Source organism: Microtus oregoni, unplaced genomic scaffold, assembly GCF_018167655.1.
Source record: "Microtus oregoni isolate MIOR12 unplaced genomic scaffold, Mior012 000000F_ref0000247, whole genome shotgun sequence".
NCBI lineage: Eukaryota > Metazoa > Chordata > Mammalia > Rodentia > Cricetidae > Microtus > Microtus oregoni.
In genome coordinates this window covers 50,097,348-50,124,169 of record NW_024543059.1, presented here as the reverse complement: position 1 = coordinate 50,124,169, position 26,822 = coordinate 50,097,348, and the positions used below count along the sequence as shown (strand labels likewise).

General features: G+C 42.0%; 2 protein-coding genes across 9 annotated transcripts in view; one reads left to right on the top strand and one right to left on the bottom strand.

The window, feature by feature from the left end:
• Window positions 1-9,664, top strand: part of Lrrc40 (leucine rich repeat containing 40) — a 30,488-nt gene extending 20,824 nt beyond the window's left edge. For 2 of the 3 annotated variants that reach the window (XM_041664694.1, XM_041664869.1), the window contains 4 exons: window positions 2,285-2,395; window positions 3,650-3,727; window positions 4,424-4,609; window positions 7,386-9,664. In XM_041664694.1, the coding sequence (XP_041520628.1) occupies window positions 2,285-2,395; window positions 3,650-3,727; window positions 4,424-4,609; window positions 7,386-7,491 (481 nt within the window). In that variant the 3' untranslated portion in view covers window positions 7,492-9,664. The remainder of the gene's footprint in view (window positions 1-2,284; window positions 2,396-3,649; window positions 3,728-4,423; window positions 4,610-7,385) is intronic. The other variant, XM_041664783.1, reaches the window with a different exon arrangement.
• Window positions 9,665-13,192: 3,528 nt separating this feature from the next.
• Window positions 13,193-26,822, bottom strand: part of Lrrc7 (leucine rich repeat containing 7) — a 417,668-nt gene continuing 404,038 nt past the window's right edge. For all 6 annotated transcript variants that reach the window (XM_041664566.1, XM_041664138.1, XM_041664412.1 and 3 more), the window contains one exon: window positions 13,193-24,863. In XM_041664566.1, coding sequence (XP_041520500.1) covers window positions 24,756-24,863 — 108 coding nt within the window. In that variant the 3' untranslated portion in view covers window positions 13,193-24,755. The remainder of the gene's footprint in view (window positions 24,864-26,822) is intronic.

The following is a 26,822-nucleotide window of genomic DNA, read 5'->3' as shown; positions in this document are numbered from 1 at the left end:
GTTTCTCTGTTAGCCAGTTTGACCCGGGTCTGCCCAGACACGTGTATCTGAGAGTAAATCAGATAGCCCTCTAGCCCATCAATAAAATTAACCAGAAGAGGGACAGGTCTCCTTTTGTAATGGGCTATCTTGCTTCAAGACCTACATCCCAAGAGTTCTCTGTAAATAAGATAACATTTTATAGTTTGCCCTTTTAGACATATGAAAATCTGGGCAGTTCTGTGAAAGCCATTCAGTTTTTTTGATAAATCAGTTGGCCTTTGTGGCATCTCTGTTTTCTTGTGTTTTGTCTTTCTCTGTTTTTCTTTAGGTGTCCATGTGTGTAAACAGAGACTCTTGCTTTTTCATATTCCAACTGCCCAGACCTGAATAATCACACAAAAACTATATTAATTACAGCATTGCTTGGCCAATGGCTCAGGCATGTTCCTAGCTAGCTCTTACATCTTAAATTAGCCCATATCTATTCATATGTATCTCGCCATGAGACTGGTTTACTGGTAAGGTTCTGGCGTCTTTGTCCTTCAGCAGTTACATGGCATCTGCCTAATTCTGCCTACTTTCTCCCTGCATTCATTTTAGTTTTCCTGCCTACCTTTATTATGCCCTGCTATAGGCTATAGGCCAAAGCAACTTCTTTATTAACCAGTGGTAATAAAACATATTCATCGCATACAGAGGGCATCCCACATCACATGTGTGTAATAAGTACATCATACTTAACTGGAGTAAAGGTGGATGCTGGAAGAGATGCTCCTGGCTTAACTGGAGTAAAGGTGGATGCTGGAAGAGATGCTCCTGGCTTCGCTCACTTGCTTAGGCTTCTCTCTGTTGTATTCCACAGTCATTGTCTTCTCTTACCAGGGATGCTTGATTTTAAAATGCAGCTTAGAAAGCCAGAGAAGACACCCTGCCTTGCTCTAGAGTGCTTCTAATCCACTCTCCCTCTCTTACATAAAATTTTTAATTCATAATGAATATTCATAAAATACTGGATGAAATGGAAGGACATGGCATACAGTCTTATCACTGACATAGATGTTATCTTAGTGACATTTGACATTTGCAATTTTATGTGTAATTTGTTTCTCGACTGCTTTATTTACAATATGTATTTCTCAATTTCTTTTTCCTTTGTATTTCAATATTTCATAAGTAATATTTTTAAAGTCTAATTTAGCATGTACTAGGTTACCTACTTATAGCAGTAAATAAAACACTGTTTCTTGAGGCTAAATTTCCAGAAAAATTCCTGTGTTGAGGGATATGACTCTTGACGCATGTCTATCCAATTACTTTTTAAATATTGTCGGTTACACATTGGCGCTCCCTTCCTCCCTGCATCTTCAGCACTAGCTGTGATGGTCTTTCCTTTCCTTTCCTTTCCTTTCCTTTCCTTTCCTTTTCTTTTCTTTGCTAATGTGATGGACCAAAAAATGCTGTTATGATTTCATTTTATTTGGCAGATTTTATCAGTCATATAATTAAAATGACCAAAGTTGTTTAGGTTTAGTACAGATGTTTAAGCCTTCTTTTTCAACTTAAGCTGCTTTGGGGTAAAGACTTGTCACACCTAGAAACTGGCTTCAGATCTTGTTTTAACCATGATTGGATTTAATGATAATTTACATAACTAATATTATTTAGAAGGTGGTATGTCAAATTAAATAAAAATATTATTTTATGTGTATGGGTGTTTTGCCTGGAATCGCTTGAATGTCTGGTACTAGTGGAGGACAGAGAGTGTGCTGCATACCCTGAAACTGGAGTTAACAGTTGTGAGCCACCACGTTGGTCCTGGTAATCAAAATTGGGTCCTCTGAAAGAGCAGCCAGTATTATTAATGACGAAGCCATCTCTCCAATCCCTAAAAATAGTTTGAGGTGCCTACATATGAATAGTATGTGTGTTGTCTAAAATACTATATTATTAGTGTCTAGCAATATATTTTATGAATTCAATTAACTGCCGAAATAAAATATTGTACTATGGTAGCAACCAGGTCTGACTTTTTTCTTTTGTGTCTTAATTACATTAAATATATAATCAGTGGATTTTTTTAAAATTAAACTTCACTATGCATTTACTGTCAGATTGACGCCTTGGTCAGATCACTGTAAGACTTTTTTTTTGTTTTTAATTTTGAGTTTACACAGCCAGTCTGAAATTTTTGTGAGGAACTGAGATCCTGAAAGTCATGGCAAGGAGAAGGGATGTTGTTCCTTCTCCTATGATTGTTTCACTTTTGAATTAGTACTAACAGTTATAATTGTTTTTGTTTCAGGATTATTGAGCTGAAGGAGATGATATCAGATGTCAACCTTAGTTTTAACAAGCTTTCCTTTATATCCCAGGAGTTATGCTTGCTTCAGAAATTGACATTTTTAGATTTAAGGTACTTGAAAATACTGTTACTTGACACTTTAAAAGTTATGATTGATTTCTGAGTTTTCGTATCATGTTTTCATTGGTGAGTATGGAACCTGGTCTTCGGTGTTCTAACTATGCTAGGGGAATTATAAAATTAAGTTATTTAGACATTTTAACCAGACTTCCATTGTAAATATTTTATAACTTAGATTATGAGATAAAAATATCTAAGATTTTTTTAAACCAGGTGTTGTGGCACTCACTTTATTTATTATGTATACACTGTTCAGTCTGCATTGTGCCTACAACAGGCCAGAAGAGGGCACCTGATCTCATTACAGATGGTTGTGAGCCACCATGTTGTTGCTAGGAATAGAACTCAGGTCCTCTGGAAAAACATCCAGTGCTCTTAACCTCTGAGCCATCTCTCCAGCCCCCTACCTAAGACATTTTTTAATCAATATTCTTTAAATTCTTGTCTAAGTGAAATGACAGTTAGTACATGGAAAATGTCTCTCCTTCGTGTTGTTTATTGCTGAAGTAGATAATGGAGACCAGACCAGCATCCCCTCTGCTGCTCTATGGTGCCTGCTTGCTTCCCACTGGGACATTAAAGAGACAGAACCAAGCAGAAGAGCCCTGACTGGAGCAGAGCTAGAACCTGCCTTACACTCTGTGGGAATCTGAGCAAGCTTCATTTTAACAAAGTCAGGGAGAAGCTGACAGCCAAGTGTCTCAGGGTTACATAGTGTTTGTCTTTGGGCCTTGACACTGTATCTGCTGTAGATTGTTTCTGTTGCCTGTGCTTCTCCTAGTGCTTCCTGCTAGCAGGAATGCTTTTAGTTGGCATGAAGTATAGGTGAGGCAGGAGGACCTGCCTGCACCAAGTGTGAGCTTTTTCTGCTCTGGGGTGTCAAGAGTATAAAGCTGATGGGACAGAGGGAAGGGAGGTTCCCCTGGCTGCTGTCTGGTTTGTTTGTTTGTGTTTGTTTTTGTGGGATATTTTTGTCCTAAACTTGGGTGTGTATGTGTCTCTCTTTGTAACTGTTGTGAAGTCTCTACGAGGAGGATTCAATCTTCTCTCATGTCTGACAGCACAAAGACTGGGCTGTGCAAGCACAGCTTCTGCTGACAGTGTTGTACATAGAAAAGGAAGGATGCAGGAGAACACTCAGATTAATAAGAATTGACAAACACACTTGCATTTTTTATTCCTCCTAGGATTTAAACTTGTAAAAATCTGTAAAGTTTAAAACCCATGTTTTGATTTCCAATTTAGGAATAATTTTTTAAGTTCTTTGCCTGAAGAGATGTCATCACTGACAAAACTGCAAATGATCAATCTTTCCTTTAACAGGTAAGAAAGCATCGGGGGCCAGCTGAATAGGAAACCTTTAATTTACCATATCTTACTGGCAGGTTTTATTTTCATTTCATTCTACCTGAATGTATTGTTGCTTAGAATTCTCATGATTGACGCTGAGCTGGTTGTGGTTGGTACTCCTTCTACCACTCCAAGAACTCAGCTGTGTAATTGTGGTTGTTGTAGGGCAAGTGAGGAGAGCTTTTGAGATGCCTGAGATAAACACTGAAAATCCGACGTTAGCCAGGAACTCCCGTCTCTGGCATCTAACAGTTTGGTTTGGACAATGAAACCAGTGTCTGTGACAGTCATCTTTGGAAGAACTCAGAATGCTTTTGTCTGGAAGCCTCCGGCAAACAAACAAACAAACAAACAAACACCTCACATTTTACTTAATTAGAGGTGATTAATGATAAATAAAAGTAAATTAAGAAAGAGTACCCTCCTGAGAGCAGCCTTTAGAGCCCCAGAGAGCTGTCACATCCGTAAGTGGGGGACTTAGCCTCATCTTGTGTTTGATTCTTATAATCATTAGTACCTTCTCTGTCTGCTGAATTCATATTCTAAAGTCGGTTTCTTATTTTCTGGAAAAGTTGAATATAGGACTTAAACCACACTTAAGTCATCTGTTTTTGAGAGTCATTTGGCCTTTAGCTCAGTACATGGAGGTGTCCTTTTTATATCTAATAGGTTCAAAGTGCTGCCTCCAGTTCTGTATGACATCCCCACATTAGAAGCAGTTCTGATCAGCAACAATCAGGTTGGCTCTGTGGACCCTCACAAGATGAAGCTGATGGAAAACCTGAGCACTCTGGACCTTCAAAACAACGACCTCCTGCAGATCCCACCAGAGCTCGGGAACTGTGTGCAGCTACGGTAACTTCCCTTCTGGGGGGCTTCCAGTTGATTTGTTGATTGCATGCTTTGTTTTGTTTTGTTTTTTGTTTTTGTTTTCTTGCAGGAAATTGAAACAACAGACTTAACCTTGTAACAGTAATAGTTAACCAAACACCTAATTTTTCTTTTCAATTTCACCAGATAATTTCTGGCTTTATATAACACCATATATGTATAAATAGACTGTTTCTCATAGTATTTTTGTCCCAGTATATGCTTAACATCCAGAACTGTACTGGGGCAAAGGGCGGGAAGAGCTGACCCTCCTTAGCCTTGCTCGGATTTCTGAGTCAACCCGTCGTGCGGTCCATCTCCTCACTGAGTTATGCTAAAGCTTTGTCTGAGCAAACGGAAGGGAGTCTGAGACGTCAGCTGAAAGCTGCTTCATTCTGGAAAGCAGCTGTGGTTTTGGCTGCTCGTTTGTAGTGAGTTGTAAGAAACAAATACAGTTGCTTGTATCTGTAAAACAAGCCTCAGTGTTTGCTGCAGTTATGAACCCCATCAGTGTGTACACCTTAATTTACTACTTCCTTGTAAATACACTGCTGTAATTTATGACTGAGAGAAACTTAGCATGTTTTTCTGTAAGAACGTTTATACCCATGGAAGCTAAGCAGCGTTTTAGTACTGCATGTGGAGGTTGTTTAATTTATTTATTTTATTTTAGTTTTTGAAACAAAAGAGTCTCGCTATATTGCTCATGCTAGACTTGAGCTCTGTACTTGCCTGCTGTAGTTTCCTAAGTGCTGGGTTATAGGTGTGGAACAGGAAAGTATAAGAAAGGATGCCTGATGGCAGTGTGATTGCAGATGCCCTATCAGACTTCATGGACTCGCCCCCTTGAGTGGTGTCAGTTTTCTCCAGTTCTGGGCATAGCTGCACATACAATAATTTGGGGTTACAGACAGATTTGGAGTGGATAGATTTGAAGATATAGAACATATGCACCACGAAAATCAACTGCAATTATTTTCTTTCTAGAAGCTAAGAACCTTAAGTTTTTCAAAGAATTTCCAGGTAGCATGGAAATATCTGAAGGATATAGATGAACCTTATAATGCTGTGTGAGCCATTTAATTTTTGTTTACATAAAAACTTAGGTTAGTAAAGTCTTTTGATTGAAGATATTTCATTAATTTCATAAACAACTTGCCCTTAATCATAAATTGAGTCTTATTTCCAAATGTGTAAGTGAACTATGTACATGTTCCTCTGGTCAGGGAGGGATGGCAGACTTATGTGGATGGCCCTTGGAGTGTAGAGTGAGCTGTGATTGCAGTGCCCTTGGAGTGTAGAGTGAGCTGTGATTGCAGTGTCCTTCAGTGTAGAGTGAGCTGTGATTGCAGTGTCCTTGGAGATTAGAGTGAGCTGTGATTGCAGTGTCCTTCAGTGTAGAGTGAGCTGTGATTGCAGTGTCCTTCAGTGTAGAGTGAGCTGTGATTGCAGTGTCCTTCAGTGTAGAGTGAGCTGTGATTGCAGTGTCCTTGGAGATTAGAGTGAGCTGTGATTGCAGTGTCCTTGGAGATTAGAGTGAGCTGTGATTGCAGTGTCCTTGGAGGTAGAGTGAGCTGTGATTGCAGTGTCCTTCAGTGTAGAGTGAGCTGTGATTGCAGTGTCCTTGGAGATTAGAGTGAGCTGTGATTGCAGTGTCCTTGGAGGTAGAGTGAGCTGTGGTTGCAGTGTCCTTCAGTGTAGAGTGAGCTGTGATTGCAGTGTCCTTGGAGGTAGAGTGAGCTGTGATTGCAGTGTCCTTCAGTGTAGAGTGAGCTGTGATTGCAGTGTCCTTGGAGATTAGAGTGAGCTGTGATTGCAGTGTCCTTGGAGGTAGAGTGAGCTGTGATTGCAGTGTCCTTGGAGGTAGAGTGAGCTGTGATTGCAGTGTCCTTCAGTGTAGAGTGAGCTGTGATTGCAGTGTCCTTGGAGGTAGAGTGAGCTGTGATTGCAGTGTCCTTGGAGGTAGAGTGAGCTGTGATTGCAGTGTCCTTGGAGGTAGAGTGAGCTGTGATTGCAGTGTCCTTCAGTGTAGAGTGAGCTGTGATTGCAGTGTCCTTGGAGGTAGAGTGAGCTGTGATTGCAATGTCCTTGGAGGTAGAGTGAGCTGTGATTGCAGTGTCCTTGGAGGTAGAGTGAGCTGTGATTGCAGTGTCCTTCAGTGTAGAGTGAGCTGTGATTGCAGTGTCCTTCAGTGTAGAGTGAGCTGTGATTGCAGTGTCCTTGGAGTGTAGAGTGAGCTGTGATTGCAGTGTCCTTCAGTGTAGAGTGAGCTGTGATTGCAGTGTCCTTGGAGTGTAGAGTGAGCTGTGATTGCAGTGTCCTTGGTATGGGTCATTGTCAGTTTGCTTGTTCACTTGCTCAAATCTATTTTATTATTTAGCGTGTGCTCATGTAAAATCGAGAGGAGACTAACTGGTAGTTCAAATCACAGTGCCACCATTTAGCTACTGTTTATCCTAAATATGGCTTTGTCTTTCCAGTTCTGTATTGCCCTGCCTTTAAAGTCAGAAATATTAATGATGCCTATACCATAAGTCCGTTAAAACCAATGGAGGCTGTGAATGTAAGCTCCGTAATGTGCCTCTCATGTGACAGTCACCCTGTGCTGGTGGGTATTGTAATTCCGGCTGTCCGCATATTTAGTTGGGTTTGTAAGAGACACATGAGTAAAAATACACTTATAAAATTGCAAATGATAGTTTTATTTCATGAAAAGAGAATCACTAATAGGAATGCTTGATTTTCTTGTTTCTTCCATCAGAACCCTACTGCTAGATGGAAATCCCTTCCGAGTCCCTCGAGCAGCCATATTGGTGAAAGGCACAGCTGCTGTGCTGGAGTATTTGAGAGACCGAATCCCTGCCTGAGTCCAGCGGGCATCCCACCCTGCTGCTCCTTCTGGATAGGAAGGGCCAGCCCGCAGTGCTGCTGTATCCCAAGTGTCGCTGTGTTCACTCCAATAAATGTGTCGTTTGTGAAGTACTGTGAGCATTTATAATGGTGTTGGCTGCAACACATCTTAAATGTTTTGCCAACTCATCCATTATGACATTGCAAAAACTTATTTCATGAGATTTAATATCATAATGATAAGGCAACCATCTTTTTAGATCGGGGTTCCTCCTGGTTTCTTTTTATTTTCCATATAATGTGAACTGAACAAGACTGTATTAGCTGTAAGTCAGCAAATTTTACTAAGTATTATTCTTTGGCATTTGAAAGAAAATCAGGCTTTTTATTGCCCAGGAATTTAAACTTTCTGTGTGGTCAGTGTCAATGCATTTTATATTTAGGGTTTTTGGTGTTTTTATTTTCTTATTTTTTTAACTTCATATATGTGTATGGGTGTCCTTTATACCAACCTGGTACCTCTTATTCTAGCACTGTGGTTCTGAAATCTGCTTACAGCCTGATTAAAGCTAAACTGGCAGTTTTACAGTAATTTTCTAAAAGGGAATTAGTTATAAGCAAGCTTAATTTAATAAAAACCAAATATAAACATTGTTGTTTACACTGAAATTATCAAAAGCAGGTTTTGAGCCATCCAGGCTCACCATATGATTGTGTCAAGAAGCCAGTTGAGTAGTAGCATGTGTCAGTGGGCGGAGGACGGAGGTAGAGAACTTGCAGGTGATTGAGGCTGTTGATGTTAGGGAAAGTCAGTGCTAACAAAGATACATGCTTCATGTTCATAATAAAAGTTACATTTTTAGAAAAAGAAACATACCTTTTCCATGTCACAGCTCCCTATCAGAATCTGCTTCCATAGTAAACCAGACACCGTGTAATAAGGTGATGTTTTATTATTTATACAATAAAGAGACTTTTATGTTATTCAAAACACTTTTTTAAATACTGAAAAATTTGAGTACAGCAGAACCTAAAAATGGCTCTGCTGTACACCGCACAGCGCAGTTATCTGTACAGAGCGCATCTGCAGATGCTTCCAGACTACACCCTACCTACCCTTAACCCAGTGCTAGTGCACAAGACAGCTGGAGAGCACAGACACACTGCAGAGGGGAAATACAGGTTAGCGGAACTTTGCACATAAGATTAAACAGCTTTCAAGGTTGTTATGGTCTCATATGGCAAAAAAAAACATGAAGTACATTCACAATCTATGTTAGTAAATTAGTGTTTCTTCATTCAGTTTTATTTACATCAGTATGTAGTTCAACTAAAAAGTACTGTTAATCATGGTACATTGTTTTTTTAACACATACAAAAATGACAACTTTTATATATAATTTTAAGCTCAAAATCACAATTATCTCAAAATATTAATTACAATACAGCCATTTCAATTAAACATATCATGGTTTGATTTTTTTATATAAAATGGTAAACTTTATTATTAAAGTAAGCAATTTGTTTTGAATTGGCTAGAGTACACCCAAGTAGAAAATCTAAATGTGATGTGTGAGGTGTTTGCTGCCCCTCCCACCCGGTTTGTATGGAGCCACCTAGGCTAGCAAAGAGACGGAAAAGGCCCCGGTTTATAAGTATTGAGCCTCATTTGCTAAACTGCCTTGGCTTCTTGGTTCTTGGTAAAAGCTCTACGAAGGGAGTGTCCATAGACTGCAGTGAAATGCATGCAATTATATACAGCGTGTAGAATGTCAGTTCACCGACACACATCGAAATGTCCACATAGACGGCAAAGGATGGACGGAAGGAGCACTTCACCACGTGAGTGTTGTCAGCTAGAGCAGAGTTTTAGGAATGAGGTCCCAGTTTAAGCTCTGACAGGAGGAGCCCTGGTTACTGTGGATGTGTTATCTGGGCGCCGCACTTATGTAGTGAAATCAGAACCCATCAGAGTTTTGGTCTAGAGACCTGAAGCTGTGCCACCACTTAGGAATCTCTCTTATGCCTTTTCTGAGAGTGAAATATTTAACTGACTTATATGACCTCAGGAATTTGTGTGTGTGCTTGACACATAAAACATTAGAACTAGAATAAAGAAATAGATTTTCCTCCCACAAATTACTGAGAGCAAAAGTCATTGATCAAATAATTTTGAAAATGAAAAATAAATGTCATGAATATTTAAAAACAGTGTGTTTGTGTAATTCTTTGCAAACCTCTCGGAGCCCCCCATGTCTTCTATCTGTATCACTTTTCTGATGCTTAATATTTCTTTCCTGAAAAGAATGAGACCGCAGTTCATAGTTCTCATACACAGTTGTGTGTGGGGTGCTCTTGGCTGGTAGGAAAGAAAATCCTGGTTCTTGTAATAACCTGTGGTGACCTTGAGGTGACCTTACCCTTTTCAAGTTCATTAGCTCTGCCTGTGGCTTCTGCTAGCCCTGGAGAGTGTTCTTTCCTCCAGTGTAAACAGTGTCACATTCTTAAGCCACCTTCAATCCCTTCTATCCACTGAGTGCAAGAAGAACTTGATGGCCTCTTCCAACAAAAGTGCTGCCTGCCTGTCAGCTACCTTTCTCTTTACCTCAAACAGACATTACAGTAAGGCTTGCTCTCTTGAGGGGGGAAGCAAAGGAAATGTCTAATTATCAGAGCAGAACTACGATATGTTTGTTGTAGTCCATCACACTGTCATCAAAGTAAAACAAGGTTTCCTAAGCATTAAGTAGCACTCAGCGAGCGATCCTATGTAAGCCAGATGTCCTCCCCTTGGTCTAAAACCAGTGAGTGCCCTCTGAGTGGAAAAATGAATATTGAAAATAATACATATTTCAACAGTACATTCGGGCAAATATGGGAAATTCTTTATCTGCCTGAGAGATTTGTCTTAGTTTTTCCAGAGACTTTCAAAAACAAACAAAATCATCTAACACTTCCCGGGGACCTGTTCTTTAGTAGCGGAGTGGAAAGCTATGGAAAACAGTGTGGTTTGTCCATGTGTCAAGTGCTTTCCTTCGTCTAGCCACCAGGCAGTTCAATTGACCTGCCATACCCAGGCATCATTCAACCTCAGACTCCAGCAGTGCAAAACAAACCAGCAAAGAAAAATGTGCGTCTAAGAGACACAAAACCTGAGTTGCAATAAAAGGTTTTAATATAAGAAACTTCTTAATATAGGAAAATAACCTTTGAACAGCCAAAAAATACATTTATACAATATAAGCAGCTAACTTGGTGCTTAAGTGTCTCATAAGACTAAGCAAGAAAGAGATCATTTATATCTGACCATTTTCCTAACTACAGTTGAGATAATTTAATACCTATTTTCATTCCCCTGAATTAATTCATTTTCTTTTTTAAAAAAAAAATCTGCACATATTTGGGTAATTCCTATTCAGTTTTTGAGAGTGGGCCTGTTGTATCCTGGGCACTGCAGCAGTAGTTGGGGCTGCCAGAGCCACGGGGAACCTAAAGTTTAAAACATTAGAGCTTGGGGTTGGGGTTTCTGCAGACTCCACTCCCCTTTCTCCATCTGTACACTCCATTTGCTTCAGTAGATTCAAGGTGCTAGGAATTGAACCTAAGACCTTGCCACCCCAGTCCTTGCAAGATCTTGCTATGTAGCCCAGACCTCAAACTTGTAATGCTTCTGCCTTACCACTCCCGGGGCCCCGCCGCCATTGCTGGAATCATAGTTGTATTTCACCAAGTTGGATGCAATTGCTTGCCTTTTCATACTTGGTAATGAATTGTCTCCGCTGAAGCTCTCCTGTGTGCAGGCAGCTGCCAGGACCATGTCTGCTTTCCAGACATGAGTCTTTTCAAGAGCTTAAAGCTTGGCCTCTGCATTTACTTATTGGGAGGAAATCTGCATAAATGCCTCTCATTACCTTGTTTACCTGGTTTACGGCTCACCTCAGGACGTACGTATTTCCTCAAATACACTGAGGGCATTTTTTATAGGAATTGATTGAAAGTTGCAGCCTTAATGGATGCATTCCTCTTATTGACACTTGGAAGAGGGAAGCCACAGGAACCCAAATGTTAAGTCCTTGAAGCTGTGATTGCCTGGGAGGCCTCTGCACAGGAGAGCCTTGCTTGGGGATAGGATGGGAATGGGTAAAGAGATGAGAAAATGTCTTAGCAAGAGCACTCCAGTTTGCTTGTTTATGTGGCACCTACCTCGAAGCCATTTTACACTGGGCTGAAAACTAAAAGCAGAGTTCTACCGTCTCTGCCAACAAACTTGTTGCCATGGGAATGAATGCAGGCAAATGAAAGATATGACAAAGAGTGAGGAATTAAATTAAAAAAAAAAAGATAGGGAGTTGATTTCTGCATTGCTGTTTAAGCCTCTGGGATTTAAAGAAAGTGTTTCTCATCTGATGACATCAACGAAAATGGCCAGAATGACTTAGTGGTTAGTGATCCCAAGGCAGATGCAGGAAGAAATGAGAAAGTAGCAAGCTTATTTGGTTAAAGGAACTCTGTGAAACCTAGTTCCATTCCTGATAAGTTAGGCTTTTTAGCCTGTGTGGACTGTGTGGATAAACAGGAACCTGCAAAAGACTAACTCAAAGCCCAGGCACACACCTTACAGGATTATTGCACACCTCGTGTTATTGCTTGAAGCAGCCTCCCAAGAATTCAAAATCAAAAGCCAAAGAACAGCAACAAAAGCCATGATTTACAAATCCCTCTCCCCTCCCCCACGGCCAGGTAACCACCATAAGTAACTGAGGACTTTGTTTCTCACAGAAATAATTATTTCTCTTCACTTGATCAAAGCCTTCCTGAATACCCTGCTCTGGTGTTCTCAGCCTCAAGCCGGACAGGATGTTGGAAAGTTGGCAGTGAGGACTCACCTAGCAGTTTCAACCCTGATACAAGGAGGTGTCTGTGCTCCTGGGAACCAGCCCTCTTGTCCTCCCAGCTAACTGAAGCAGCATCCTGGAAGCATTTCTCTATAAGACATGATTACCAGTGACTTCCTGATCTGTTTGTTAGAGCTCCTCTCTGAAGCCTGCCGCAGTGTTCAGAGTCCTTCAGAGAGTTCGGAAATCTATGAGGGACCTGGACACTCAGGGTGGTTAAACAGGTTGGAACACGAAGCCTGTTGTATGCAGACTATTTCTTACACTAATACCCAATGAAGATCAGGATTGAATAATCTGATGAGGGACTAAATAAAGGCAGTAGGCAGATCTCTCCTGAGAGCCAAGCATGTCACGGAGTCTTCAGAAGAAGCTATGAAGATGGCACAATTAATACATTGCTGCTTCTATTTCTGCATGTAAGGTGTCTAAAATAAGTTCATGTCTGGAGGAAGACTAGCCGGCGAGTATTAAACTGAAGAATGACTCGCTTCAAAAGCTTTAACCCTCTTCTGGTTGCAATTTCTTTGGGCAAACTTGATTTCCTCTGAGAGACCACCTGTCTGCTGTATATAGTAATTTTACTACATCCATTTTGCCAGCAAGCGTTTCATCATATTAGAAACCCTGTCAGGTACTAAGTGCTAAAATTCTACTCCACTTTCTTCTGCATGTGTGTTTGCTTGTGTGAGAGTGCATGTGAGTATTCTGGGCATGTCTGCACATGTGTGCATGTACCTGTGTGCATGTACCTGTGTGTATTCTGGGCATGTCTGCACATGTGTGCACGTGCCTGTGTGCATGTACCTGTGTGTACATGTGTGTATTCTGGGCATGTCTGCACATGTGTGCATGTGCCTGTGGAGTGCATGTGTGTATTCTGGGCATGTCTGCACATGTGTGCATGTGCCTGTGGAGGTCTCTTCCTCAGTCACTCTCCACCTTATATACAGGAGCAGGGCCTTCCACTTGAAGCCAGAGCTAGTCTAGATGGCCAGTTTGCCCTGGGAGCCACTTGTCTTTGCCTTCTGAGCCTAGGGATAACAGGAGAATTTCATATGTTCTGATGGTCCTGAATAAGGCCCTCAGAGTTGTGTGGTAAACTCCTTACCTACTGAGCCATTTTCCAAGCTCCTCTTCTGTTGTTTGTTTTAAACGTTTGATTTATCTCTCCATTTCTTTGTGTGGCCGTATAGGAGATTCTCTGTGATGTCCTGTATCTTAGTGTGGCAGACGTGACTTGTAGTCATGTTGTTTGTCATGTAGCAGTAGACTATTTAAAAAAAGAACCAGTTTCCTTAGCTAAGGATATGTATTGCTTTTCATTGCCACGAACATTTGGGAATTTGAAGAACTGACTTAGGAGTGGACTGACGATGTCTAGGTAGCAGGCATTACCGGCTTTCTACAGTTGGGCTTTCCCTACCTGCCAGTACACCTGTCTATCTGGATATCTAGCATGCTCAAAGTGGCACCTGGAAGTCAGGAATTTCAGAATACAATCTCATTTTCTTGTTTTATTTTATTTTATTTTATTGAGACAGGGTGTCTCTGGAACTCTCTCTGTAGGCCAGGTTGACCTTCACTCAGAGGTCTCCCTGCACAATCTCATTTTCAAATGCAGCTATGCTGCATGTTTCTGATAAACATTCTCTAATTTAATACACAGATTCACTAAGTCACTACCATCAAGGGTAGCTGTGCCACCCCACCTGAATGCATGATTGTATCTCTGCTAACCCACACCCAGACTAATCCTAAGGGGGGGACACCCTAATTTTAACCTCAAGGAACAAACAAAAACTGGTGTTTTGCTGGAAGTAAAAACAAAAATAAAATCAACCATTCTTGCCATGTAATGCAATGGCTGGAGAGACTTCCCAATGGGAACCTGGGGAGGAACTGCTTCTTAGGAGCTAATGTGGAATTCACCTTGTAGTGACTTAGTGAATCTGTGCGCTAGACTAGAAAATGTTTAGATGCCCTAATCCTGCATTCTCTCTGACTTTGATCCCCGAGGGCAACCTCACTGAAGGACTGCATCAAAAGGAGCTGCAAGCCAGGCGTGATGTGACTCATCTGGATGGTATTGCCTCAACTGTCTCCAGAGACTTGTCCTTTCTGGACAATAAATACAAATAAGAAGTGGGAGCTGGCCGTCCAGAATGTTCCATGTCCGCACTGTGAGTCAATGAAGCTGAAAAGAATCCTTTGCTGCTTTGTCAGCGTGACAGAGACAGCGAGGATATTTTTATTCTCTGCTCTCCTCAGTTTCCTCAGAGAGACTTCTTAAGCACCATCTTCCCGTTTGACTGTTTCTTGATGGGAAAGGCTGATACTTATTGTATGTTTGGCTGTTCCTTTGAACATTTACCTCTATTGGATTTAATTGAAAGGGGAGTTTAATCCTAACTCAGAGGTTAGGAGTGCTGGCTGCTCTTCTAGAGGGCCCAGGTTCAACTCCCAGCAACCACATGGATTTAATTGAAAGGACAACAAGAAAAAGGCTTAAAAACCATTGATAATAATCTTTTAAAAAAAGTATTACACTGCAGGCTAGAAGCCTGCGCTGAAGATGGTACAGAGGACTCTCGAGACAGCCACTTCAGCATTTCTGGAGGGGCTGGGGTGCAGCTCAGAGTGGGGCGCTGCGTGTTCTGCAGGCACAGAACCCTAGGATGCCCAGGTCGGATGCCCAGAAACCACAGTAAACACGTCCCTGAACTGCATCTCTTCACACAACAGGTTTGGAAGCATTCTCAATAAGTAAGTAAGTAAAAGTCTATATCCTGATATGAGTGGACATGTGGGAAGGTTTATGAAAATAATTTTGGAAAGGTAAACCAAAGGCCTGCTTTCTTATTTTTGAACTGTTTATGATGACTTAAAGTCCTAGATCCCAGAGGCCCAGATTTTGTAGACAAGTGTGGAAATGCAAAAAAAAAAAAAAAAAAAAAAAAAAAAGAGTCCAGGAGTCCTGACTTGGAGAGGGACAGAGGTGTGCGTGTGTGCGTGCGTGCATGCGTGTGTGCGTGCGTGCATGTGTAGTTGGAGGGGTTTGGTTCCCACATCTGGCTTGTCCTGGGAGGCAGGCACAGAGATGTGCAGTTTAAGCAGCGGCATCTGCAGCTGTATCAAGCACCCATGAGGGGAGTGCTTTCTGGAGCCTCTTTTGGTTAGAAGGAATCTTCGAGATTCTAGAGTGCAAAATACTTATTGCCAATTTGAATGATCCCACAGTAAGGCTGAAGAACTGCAAGCAAGTGTGGTTGCCAGCTGCTTAAAACAAACAGGAGGGATGCTTTTCCTGTCTTTAGAATTATGCTTTAATGAACACGGATAAAGTGAAGCTGGGCTCACAATCACTCACTCATCTCTCCCAGGAGGCGACAAACTGGGGCAGGGTTGGAGAAGGTCTTGGTGAAGTTTTTCCTGCAGCCTCCTCTTCCCACCCTGAGGCTACTCCACAAACCAACCTGGGTAACACTCCCATCCCACACAGCTAAAAGTCCATCCCTGGGCCCGTCACACTACAGAGCCCAAGACAGGCGTTCACTTTACGTCAGGGCTGGCAGGGCTAGTCATGATCCCTCAGCAACAAGGCGATCATGGTCTCAGCACAAGGGGGAATGTGCTGGCGGAGAGACCATTCCAGGAATGAAAGACCGAGATTACTATATGAACAAGTAAAACAACAAAACATACACTTAATGGTTTGTACCAAGAACTGAGTGGTGGTCCAGGACCAGATCCACAAGAGAGACAAGGCAGCACTGGGGAGAGCACTCGAGCTAACGAGCAGCCTCTCGTTCTCCGATTTAGTGTACAACCAAACTGATCTTTAGGAGCCCACGAGAGTCTGAAAGGAGGATAATGGTGGAATAGAAAAGAAAGTAAGTTACAAAGCCAGATGTTTTTCGAAAGAAGAGAACCTGTGTCTGGCACTCCCGGCGTGCTGGCGGGTCACACTGCTCAAGTGCAGGCTGGCTAATGGGTGCTTTAACTCCTGAGAGGGTCTAAAGCCAACCTGGTGATCCTGAGTTGGTGCCATAAAACCAGCAGCCTTGAGGTCACAGCGAATAGTCCCCAGCCCCCTAAGGAGGCTGGCCAGACTCTGCTAAGAGCTCACCGCAGGAGCTGGTGACCTTGTGGCCAGAAGAAAGCAGCTCCCTTTGAGAGAAAAAACACCAGGATTTAATGTTTTAGTAAGCTTCAGGGAAGAACATCCTGTCTTCTGTTTACTTTTGCTGGAGGAGGACAGGGAGGATTCTGATGGGATCATCAAGGTAGAAGCCTAGGCAGAGCAGATTGTGAAGACACATTTAATTCAGGTATGATTTCTTTCACCAGGAACCAGCCATCAGAGGCCCCGGACTCTCAATATCTCAGAACCACAGTATGTCACCAAGGGGGCCAAGATTCTGGTTTTGATTCATGGATATTCTGACTGGGGAGGGTTTACCTAATGAGGCCTTTCTTGGAACCCAATTTTCACATTATGAGATGCTTTTTAAAATGCATTCTTTTTGTAATAAACTCTATTTATGTTACGCTAATTCTTGTGCAGGTGAAAAGTGAGTTTATAGATATCTGTTGGAAACTCAAGCAGGACCTCGATAAGTTTTCAAAAGAGAGGCCGTTCAGGCAAACTTGATTCCTGATGCTTAAGTCTTACAGAGATAATTTGCAAGGTAAATTGTTTGATTTAAAACAAATATATTGCCATGTCACTGATAGGAAGTGTGGATAAGATAAGGGAGATTAGCACAAAGTATTTGAAAGACTCATGCAAGCTAGGGAAAAACTGTGAAACAGGTGGATGTGTTTACTGACAGTTAAGGAACAGAATCTCAGCACACACTGGTCCAGGGCTGAGAAAGAGAGAGAGAAATCTACACTCTAGGAAGTTGATTCAACCTGAGTGTTTCAGTACAAAAGATACAGAATCCATTGGTGTCGTTTAATCTTAGAACATAATTATAAATAGTCGTTAATGAGGACTGTGGAAAGGAGTTTAACTCCATCAGCGCCCAGACAAGAACCGGCTGTGAAGGCTTCTCCAGACTGGCGTTAAATCTAGGAAGACGCTCTCCACCTACTGGTGACTCTTTGTAACTACAGGCTCCTAAAAAAGTCCTGTGGCCATGTCCAAATGATTGCAAGGATAGCATGTATCTCAGGCTGGAAAACAAGAACTCAAAAACGAGGAGTGTTAATTGTCCCTTCTGGATTCTCACTTGTCTCAGGAGCGGCAGACACTTGAACTTCTCTATGGGACATTTTCCTGTGTTGTGTGTCTGACACTGGTCCTTACCTTAGAAAAGGGCCCTGTTGGCAATGGGGACCTCATTTCTTCTCTGAATTTCTCATGCCATTTTCTTTTATGACATCCTTTACTCTGTTTCTCATCTTCATAATTGTGAAAATAGCTGACAACCTTCGGGAAGCAACACAGGGCAGAGGGATCTTTCTATTAAATGAGTCTAAAGTCAGCCTTGACCATGTTCAGCCTTCTCAGTTGCTCTACCAGGGTTCTAGAGCTACCGCCAGGATGGGTTTTTGGGGCCTGGTGGTCTCGAAGATGCTTAAAACCACAGCTTTGTGATTCAACACCATCCTTCCTGTCTCTGGGATGTTTCTGACAACTAAACACATAACTTTTCCCCAAAAGAAACAAATCCAAGCTAATTAAAAGGATATAAAAATGTTTTTCTCACTGAACAAACAACAGAACCACTTAAATGTTTTGGGCAGCGTTCACATCTTTAGAAGATGTAAAAAGAAAATGAAACCAACTGCTGAACAGGGCAAAGGTTCTGAAGACTCTGAGAAGAAATGGTAAGGATGGGGAGAATTTGGCATAGAGGACTTCCCAGCCCCCAAAGTGGGAATAAAGGTTACACAGAGCAACGTCAGTCACCCGTTTAAGTCATGATTTGTTAAGTGTGTCACACCCCGCTTGTGGTGCTAAGAAAGGCTGAGGGATTTACATGTTCTCCTTGGTTACTGTCCAGAAGCCGCTTCAGTACTGCCTGGCCCTGTCTCTCAAAGGAACTTAAGCTTGATAGAAGAGAATTAACACAGACCCAGCTGCCTGGGCTCAGGTGGAGGGAAGACAACAGCCTGTTGTTGGTTCTGACGAAGAGCTTCCTCATCAAGATTACAGAAGGGCTCACAGTCACTGTGCTGAGTAGCAGGACCTTGAAGACCAAACGTGGTTTTGATAACTTGGAAAGGTGGCTGGGGGAGGAAGTTTGCCAGTGTGTGCAAAGGCCATGAAGCACAGGGACACTCAGGAGGCAAAGAACCTTCCTACAATCCGAGAGACCCCAGATCTCCTGGGAAGGACAAGCAGATGGCTGGTTTGATGTACAGACACGCACAACCCAACAGCATATGAGCAGCTGGATCACGGGATGGCCTAAACAGCAGGCCAGGCAGTGATAGTGTTCTTAAATTCACAGGGGGAATACATAGATCTGAAAGGTCTCACTATGTAGTTCAGGCTGGCCTGGAACTCACTATGTAGACCAGGCTGGCCTTGAGCAGAGACCCACCTGCCTCTGCCTCTGCCTCCCGCCACACTCAGCTATTCACTGCCTTTCTGAGTCGATAATTGTGACATTGGACACTAAAAGTATGTCCTCGAGGCAGTGGACACAGGAAGGACCCACCTACTCCCATGTCTGTTAAGGGTTAGCATTCATTGATGCCAGAGCATGGAGCTGGGCGCTGGGCCAGACTGAGAGACAGTTGTCCTCATGATTACCCTTGCTTTCTTTCACGCTAACAAACTGACAAAAACATGGCCCTTTCTCCAAAATCCAAGAGATTCTGGGTTCTGTTTCCCTGGTCCAAAAATATTTCCAATATGGCCATGACCAATGTTTCAGAAGTTTCTCTAAGTCCCCGACAAACATTTGAAATGGCCTCCCAGTGGCCCTAGGACCTGGTAGGGAGACAGATAGCTTAAGTACTGTCCCAACCCAGGCAGAGTGGATGCCATCCATCCGCCATGGGATGGAGTAAGGGCCGAGGCAGAGGCCTCAGCGCACTCATTCCATCTGCAACTTCTCTTTCTGCTCAACTGTGACGTCTTGTGCTATGTCCCTGGCAGGCCTGATGCATACTGGTACCCAACAGATATTTATCATAAAATTTATGATCGCTGCACTTTATGTTTTTGTTACAATCTTCGGTAACATATCTCTAAATGCCTTGACTATATCATTTATGCTAGGCTTCTGAGATCAGCTGTCCTATAGTGAAGGAAGTATATGTGTTTACTGTTGAAAACAAGACCCTATGTGAGCTACTTTCCTCTAGATGAGAGACATCTGTCTGTCTGTCTGATGTGATATATGTTCGTCACTTTATTTTAAAATTGGGGGGGGGGAACCCTACAAAGAATACACTTGTTCAAAGAGGGAGAAAACTTTCAAAGAATGAAAATATTGAATGATACTTTTAAATCCCTCTCCCCTCACTAGTTCATATACAAATGGGTATATACAAATGGTACCAGCTTAAAGGATGAAGCAAAAGCCATTTTTTTTAATAAAGGAAGGGAAATTATGCTGGATTTGGAAATTCATGTATTGAGGTCTGGTCCATTGCTTCTGCTTTGGTCAGGTCTGTATCAGTCCAGTGTAAGACAGATTCACGGGATTTTATCATTTTCTACATAAAGGCTACTTGAAATTTCCCAATATTTAACTCTCTACGGTGTCACCCTGAATAAAGTCAGGCTGAAACAAGAGTGTGTATTGAAATTTTGTAAGAAAGGTATGTACTCCAGATCTCCTGGCTACTTGCACATGCTGGGGCCAGACCCTGTTGTTTTTAATTTTGCACCCTACTTAGGCAATGTTACAGAATCCATCTGCAGAACCCAGGTGGTCAAGATGGTGCTAAAGTTAAAACCATCAGTTCTTATGTCCTTATCTGCACCCCCCCAAAAATGACTTCTAGGAAAATCAAGACAATCACATGGTGAGAAAGCAAGGGGACCCAGATTCCTTTATTTTCACTGTTGATTTTAAAATAAACTCTTAACGTGATCAATCCCCTTCATTGTTCCAGAACCCTCAAATTCTTTGGGATGGAAGGCAGGAGTTTCTGTCCTCACAGGAGAGTGTTTCTGGATAATTTCCTCACAGTGTTAAAGGTTGGGAAGACTAGGAGGTACCCCAATATGCATACAAGCAGCTTAGAGAAAGTTCCTCAGTATGGCAAAAATCTAACGCTTAGAATAGAGAAGCAAACAGTCCAAATAAACACAGAAGTGAAAACGTGGCTTTGTTAAGGCACTGACACTCTCACACACCTTCGTGCATGAGCTGTTTGCTGCTGTCAGTGGTGTGGCGAACACTGACTCTTCCCCTAGGGGTGGACATCCTCAGATGGTATTCGGGATCTTCTGGCAGCTAGAGCCCTGGAGGCTACATGTGTTCGCCTCAGTGGGATGGAAACCTACACCTACCTCCTCTGAATACCATGTGTGGGTCGGGCATGAATCTATAGGAGGATAACAGTTCTGAGAGGAGACCACCTTTGCACGCTAGAAGCAGCTAGAAGATGCTAGAAGCATCCCCAGGTGAGCCCGAGCAGAATCGAAAACGAGGTTGTATCTGCCTTAGTCTTCTACATGGGTGTCATGGGAAACTGGCCGCATACTTTGGACTAAAGTGGAGCTAGACAGACATGCAGGAGAGCCAACATCCACACCTTTTGTAACATTTTCTCTGTGTGTTCCACAGTGCATACCCAATCACCCTCAGCCGGTATTCTATTTGGGTGACATAGCATGGTTTCATGCTCCAAGCCAGGGCAGAGTGCCTCTCCTAGGATTGCTAAGGAAAAAAAAGTTGTGTAAGTAATCTTGAATTTTGAAAATTCACCAAAGTTGTGGTTGGTCAAGAAGCTGCACCTGTGAGTGGAAAGCAGATGCATGACTGACTGTTGTTTGAGCCTTTGGTTAAGCCACAGAAAGAAACATACTGCCACGGGGCTTTTGCTGCCCCTCAATGCTGCTTGTCTTGAACTGAAGGACCCATCATAGCTGACTGGACTTTATTATTTCGCTAAGTTGTTACTTTTTGCTGTTCTAGCGTTCCAGTGAACCTGTGGGTGGTTTGCCATTTCATGGATCAGTCAGACTGAACTCACGAATGGTTTAGATGTCAGTCTAATACCAACATGAATTTTGATCTGATTAGATCATATTCTTGCTCTCCACAAGAATGCATTCATGGGAATAGACATCCTCAATCTTCCTGCCAATGAGAAGCAGAAAACGATGATGGACAACTCAAACCCTGTGGAAAGAAGGGCTGAGACGAACACGGTTCCCAGACTTTTACACTGAGGTGTTTACACTTGGCAGGTTTTATGGCTAAAAATTAAACGCTTCTGAGTTTCTCCATCAAATAGTTTGGAAAGTCTGAAAACTTTTCTATTGATATTTGGATATGCAAATCAAAGTCCTTCATCATTTCCTAGCCTCTATCCTCCTCTCTTTCCCTCGCACACGGTGGTAAGTAGCTCAGCCCCACTTTGCATGCAATCCTCTCTGCAAACAAGTCAGCGTTGGTTCAAACGCCTGATCTGAGGTGTTTTCTGTGGAGGTAGGGGCACAAGCCAAAGCCCGGACAGCATTTACTACAATGCCGAGGGACAGGCACACTTCCACAGGCTTCAAGTCAGCATGGCATGCATGCTTGGTGGCTTGTGTTGCCTGGCAGGCTGGAATCACCTAATAAAGTGTGCATGCCTGGTGAGATGTCTTGAAAATTGTCCTTTTAAATTTATTTATCTTGCAAACCCCACAGTGTTTGGCTACTAATTGTCAGTATTTGTTCTTTCTGTCTCTACTGTCTCCACTCTATTGCACATCACCCTTGACCCAGGTCTACAAACAGCTTTCTCAGCAGGAAGATCCAGGACCCACCAAGAGGTACAGATTTCATGGTGCCACCTGGCACTCACTCCTTTGTGTTGTAGATTTTTCTTTTTCCTTCTTTCCTTCTTAAAGGCACACTCTTAACTTACATTTTTGATGTTAACTTGAACCAGATTCTAGTTTCTGGCAGCAAGTTAGTTACTCAAAAAATAAAAATAACCCCAGACCAATGAATTACTGGCTCGGGTCACTTTTAAAATCAGTGAGAAGCCCCTCCTACAGCCACAAGTGATTAACGATTCCACTGAGTTAACCTAAAACAGAAAATGTCCCTCTGTGTGACCATCTGCCTGTCAGTCGGTAGCCTGGAGTATATCCACATTTTCCCCAAGAGGTCTTTTCCCCATTACTGAGCTTCACAGAAGGAAGTGTCAAAGCAAGACCCCTGGCAATGTAGTCCATCAAGGGGGGGGGGGGTCACCACCTCTCAGCTGATGGCCTCAGGAGCACCTGAGGCTCCTATACAAGAAAGTATGTGGGAGCCCTACATCTGGTTGCCTCTTGCCTTCCGGAAGAAGGCTGTGGGTTCCTTCTGGATGTTTCAAGCAGCAGTATTATGTTCTGAGCTTGGTTGGCTTCTCTTGACTAAGACTGAGCCTAGAACATCTGTTGTAGTGATGTGCTCTGAGCTTTTGAAAGAGAAAATTAGGCTTTAAAAGACGCCTCTCATTAGATGTTCACAATATATTAAAATGCACTTAAAAACCGCTTCTGTGTAATACGCCAAAAAGGCCAATCTCGAATCAGTAGCTAATTGTCAAAGCCTATAAAACCACGGTATCGTGTCATCCTGACATAAATCAGCAACAAAACCAGTGCACCACCTGCTAAATGAAGTTGCATTTGTCTCCACGTGACAAATTCTATGCCAAAAACACCACTGTACTTCTAATAAGTGGCACTCATTTTAATAGATCCTACAAAAATACAGTATTTCCAATGTCCCCATAAAACATAAACTTACAAATATTATCCTCAGAGCTCTGGTGACATCCATATGTGATCCTATTGTAAAATTTCATAGAATATTCCAAACACTAGCATATAAGATAAATTTGTTCTATAAAAAAGTGATGTAGGTATATGAGGGAATGTATACAACCAATTATGGAAAGTTGATCTGAAATTTCAAATTAATAATTTAATCAAATTAGTGACTACTATAAAAAGAAGTAACTTAAAGGATTATAAAACATATTTTGAACGTTCACAGGGGAAACGCAATGTAAAAGTACATTAGACTCTCTGTTATGATTGCATTTGTATTTATGTTTCTTGAAACTTTTTTTTGGAGAAAAAATATTTTAATCTATTTCTGTCTGCAAAAAAAAAAAACAGGCATTAAGATTAATGACACCAGTTAGACCACAGCTCTGAGAAATTATATCTGAAGTTTCATATTTCAATACCAAAGTTTTGAAATCACCCACCATAGCTTTCAAACAAGTCTCTCTCTGTAATAAATGTCATCAATTCCCAAAATTCATTGAAAATGATTTAAAAGTAGCAAATTAAACAAAGCAGCACACGGAAAAGTTCCACATTTACAGCAAAGGGATCATGGGGCCGCGGTCTATGGTCAGCGTAACCCCGAGGAAACAGAACGTCAAAGCATTAAGGTTTCCCTGCCACCCGTCACTCACTTCTGGTTGTAGTGAAGAACCTGGTCCACCGCAGCCTGTGGTCTGTCTCTAAAGTCTGCTTGTGTCCTTTTAATTAGCTAAAGGCATTGAACAGATTTACCTTCTCTGATTATTACTCAGGTCCCAGAGATTAATGATAATTTATGAACTATTTCACTTTGCTATGGGAATTTAGCAAATGGCTGTGGAACCAAATATAAATACTTTATACTTTATGTACAGTTGCTTCCATAAGGCGTCATCATGTAATTTTTATTGAAAAAGATTCAATATAGTAAAGTCTTATTTTAAGATATATTTTCTTTCTCAATCCAAGGTGTTTACGAAAATATCGTTTTTCTATATTCTTTTTTTGTATATATGCCAACATATACCTTGTGCTAGAAATACTTTATGGGGATTACAACTCTTTATATACAACTTTTGAGGCAGTATTTCTGATGGAGAGCAGAATTTGTAAAGAGCTTGTGTGTGCTTCCGTGCTCCGAAATGATAGGAAATCCACTTTGAGAAGACAACTTATTTGATTAAAAAACAAAAACAGAAACAAAACCGCACCAATGCACAGCCAGAGGCTGCCGCTGGAACTGATACAGAGCCACGCACGAATGCCGTGTTTATAGGTAACATTTTCCAGGGTGGTCAAGGCTAACGTACAATATTATACACCTGGCACTGATGTTTGCCATTGGTCCAGCAACTGGCAAAATTGGTTTCTATGTATAAATTTATTTTTGAACATTAGCTCTGGCCTGACATATCTTCACTATTTATAAAAACATTTAGACAGTGAGCTCACGTTGAATAACTAGGTCTACTGTATTCTGGAAGCTCTTCAGTAGTAAAACAGCTTTTTCGTGTTCCATGTGCACAAAACTGTGTCCATTTGCCTGGAAACACACAAATGAAACAGGTCAGTCAACAACCATTCTCTCCCTCTGCACCATTGTAATCACAGGACTCCAGGGAGCATAGCACAGTAAGACTGTAAGATTCAGAGGGAAACGGTTTTGACAAGCATTTATCAAATGCCCAGTATTTCCTTGCTTGTGTGCAATCATAATATCCTACCGGGTAAGATCAGTACTTAGACACGATTCAGTTTTGCCTGCTGTCCCAGTTGTCTGTATTTTGCTGCACTAGGGATGAAGTCAGGTCCCGGTGCAGGCTGGGCAAGCGCTCTGCCGCAGAGCCGCATGCCAGTCCTATGGTTCCCGTTTGTTGGTACAGGTCCCTAGTAGAGGTGGCACTTAGTTAACATTACTGACACAAACTCACTTTTTAAAGTTACTTTTATTTTCATTGATGTATATGTATCTTTGTATCATATGTATGTAGGAAACTAGAGGCCAGAAGAGGGCATTGGATCCCCTGGAAATGGAGTTATAGGTAGTTATGAACTGGTTATGATCTACCTAGTATGGTTATTAGGAACTAAACTCCGGGTTTCTGCAAGAGCAGCAAGGCTCTTAACCACTGAGCCATCTCTCCGGCTCCATGTTGGATACTGTAACCATGCCAAATATGAGTGGACACTTATGGTACTATTTAATCTCATTTTGATCCACTGAAAAATAGTTGATATATATATTGTTTGGTTTTTCGAGACAGGGATTCTTTGTAGCTTTGAGACCTGTCCTGGAGCTCACTCTGTAGACCAGGCTGGCCTTGAACTCACAGAGATCTGCCTGCCTCTACCTCACAAGTGCTGGGATTAAACATGTGTGCCACCACAGCCCAGCTGATTTATATATGCTTTAAATTAAAAAAACCTGTTAGTAAATGCCAGAGTTTCCATTATCTGCATGGTTCTTTTTTCTTTTTTTGAGACAGGGTTTCCTCTGTGTAGCTTTGGAGCCTGTCTTGGAACTCGCTCTGTAGACCAGGTTGGGCATATCTGCCTACCACCTCTGCCTTCCAAGTGCTGGGACTAAAGGCCTGTGCCACCACTGCCCGGTTACAAATTGGATTTTAATCTAGTTCAAAAAATAAACATCTTCGGAATGAAACCCAGTGACATTAGTCACCAAAGAAAGCCTGCAGTCTTCTAGGTAAGGGTCATCAGGGCAAGATATCAAAATTCATTTAAAACAAAATTAGCCGTTTGGAATTTCAGAACCCAGCTGGCTACTGGTTGATATTTATGTCACAAAATGTACATTTTTCTCTGTAATGAGGGCTCATGGTCCTTGGTTTTCTCTATTTTAAATAACAAACTGTCTTACTGGAATTATTTTCACATAATTTAATGGAGAGGTGGGTCTATATGCCTCCGAAGGATTAAGACTAAATTAAAACACAAAAATTGGAATAAGTTTCTGCCACCCGGTAACTGACAGCTATGTAACTACTCCCTTGCAGGATGAGGTGCACTGCATTTGGAAAAACAGTTAACTGGACTGCTTTGCAATGTACAGACACTAGAACCGGGTAACTTTATGTGTGTGTGCGCGCGTGTGTGTTTGTGTGTGTACATGCATGCATGTGTGTGTGCATGTTTGTTTATGTGTGCTTGTGTGTGGGTGTGTGTTTGTGTGTTCTGTATGTATGCTCGCCTTTGTGCACATATGTACATGTCTGTATATGTGAGTGTATATGTGTTTGCATATGAGCATGTGGAGGTCCAGAGGATGCTATCATGTCCTTTCCTGAATGGCTTTTTACCTTCCTTTTGAGACAGGGCCACTCACTGAACCTGATGCTCACAAATTCAGCTAGACCAGCTAGCTGGTCAGCAAACCTTATGGATCCTCTTGTCTCTGCCTCTGCAGTGTTAGGGTTACACAATGCTGTGCCTGGCCCTTACTGGGTGCTGAGAATCCGAATTCAGGTCCTTGTGCCTGCACCGC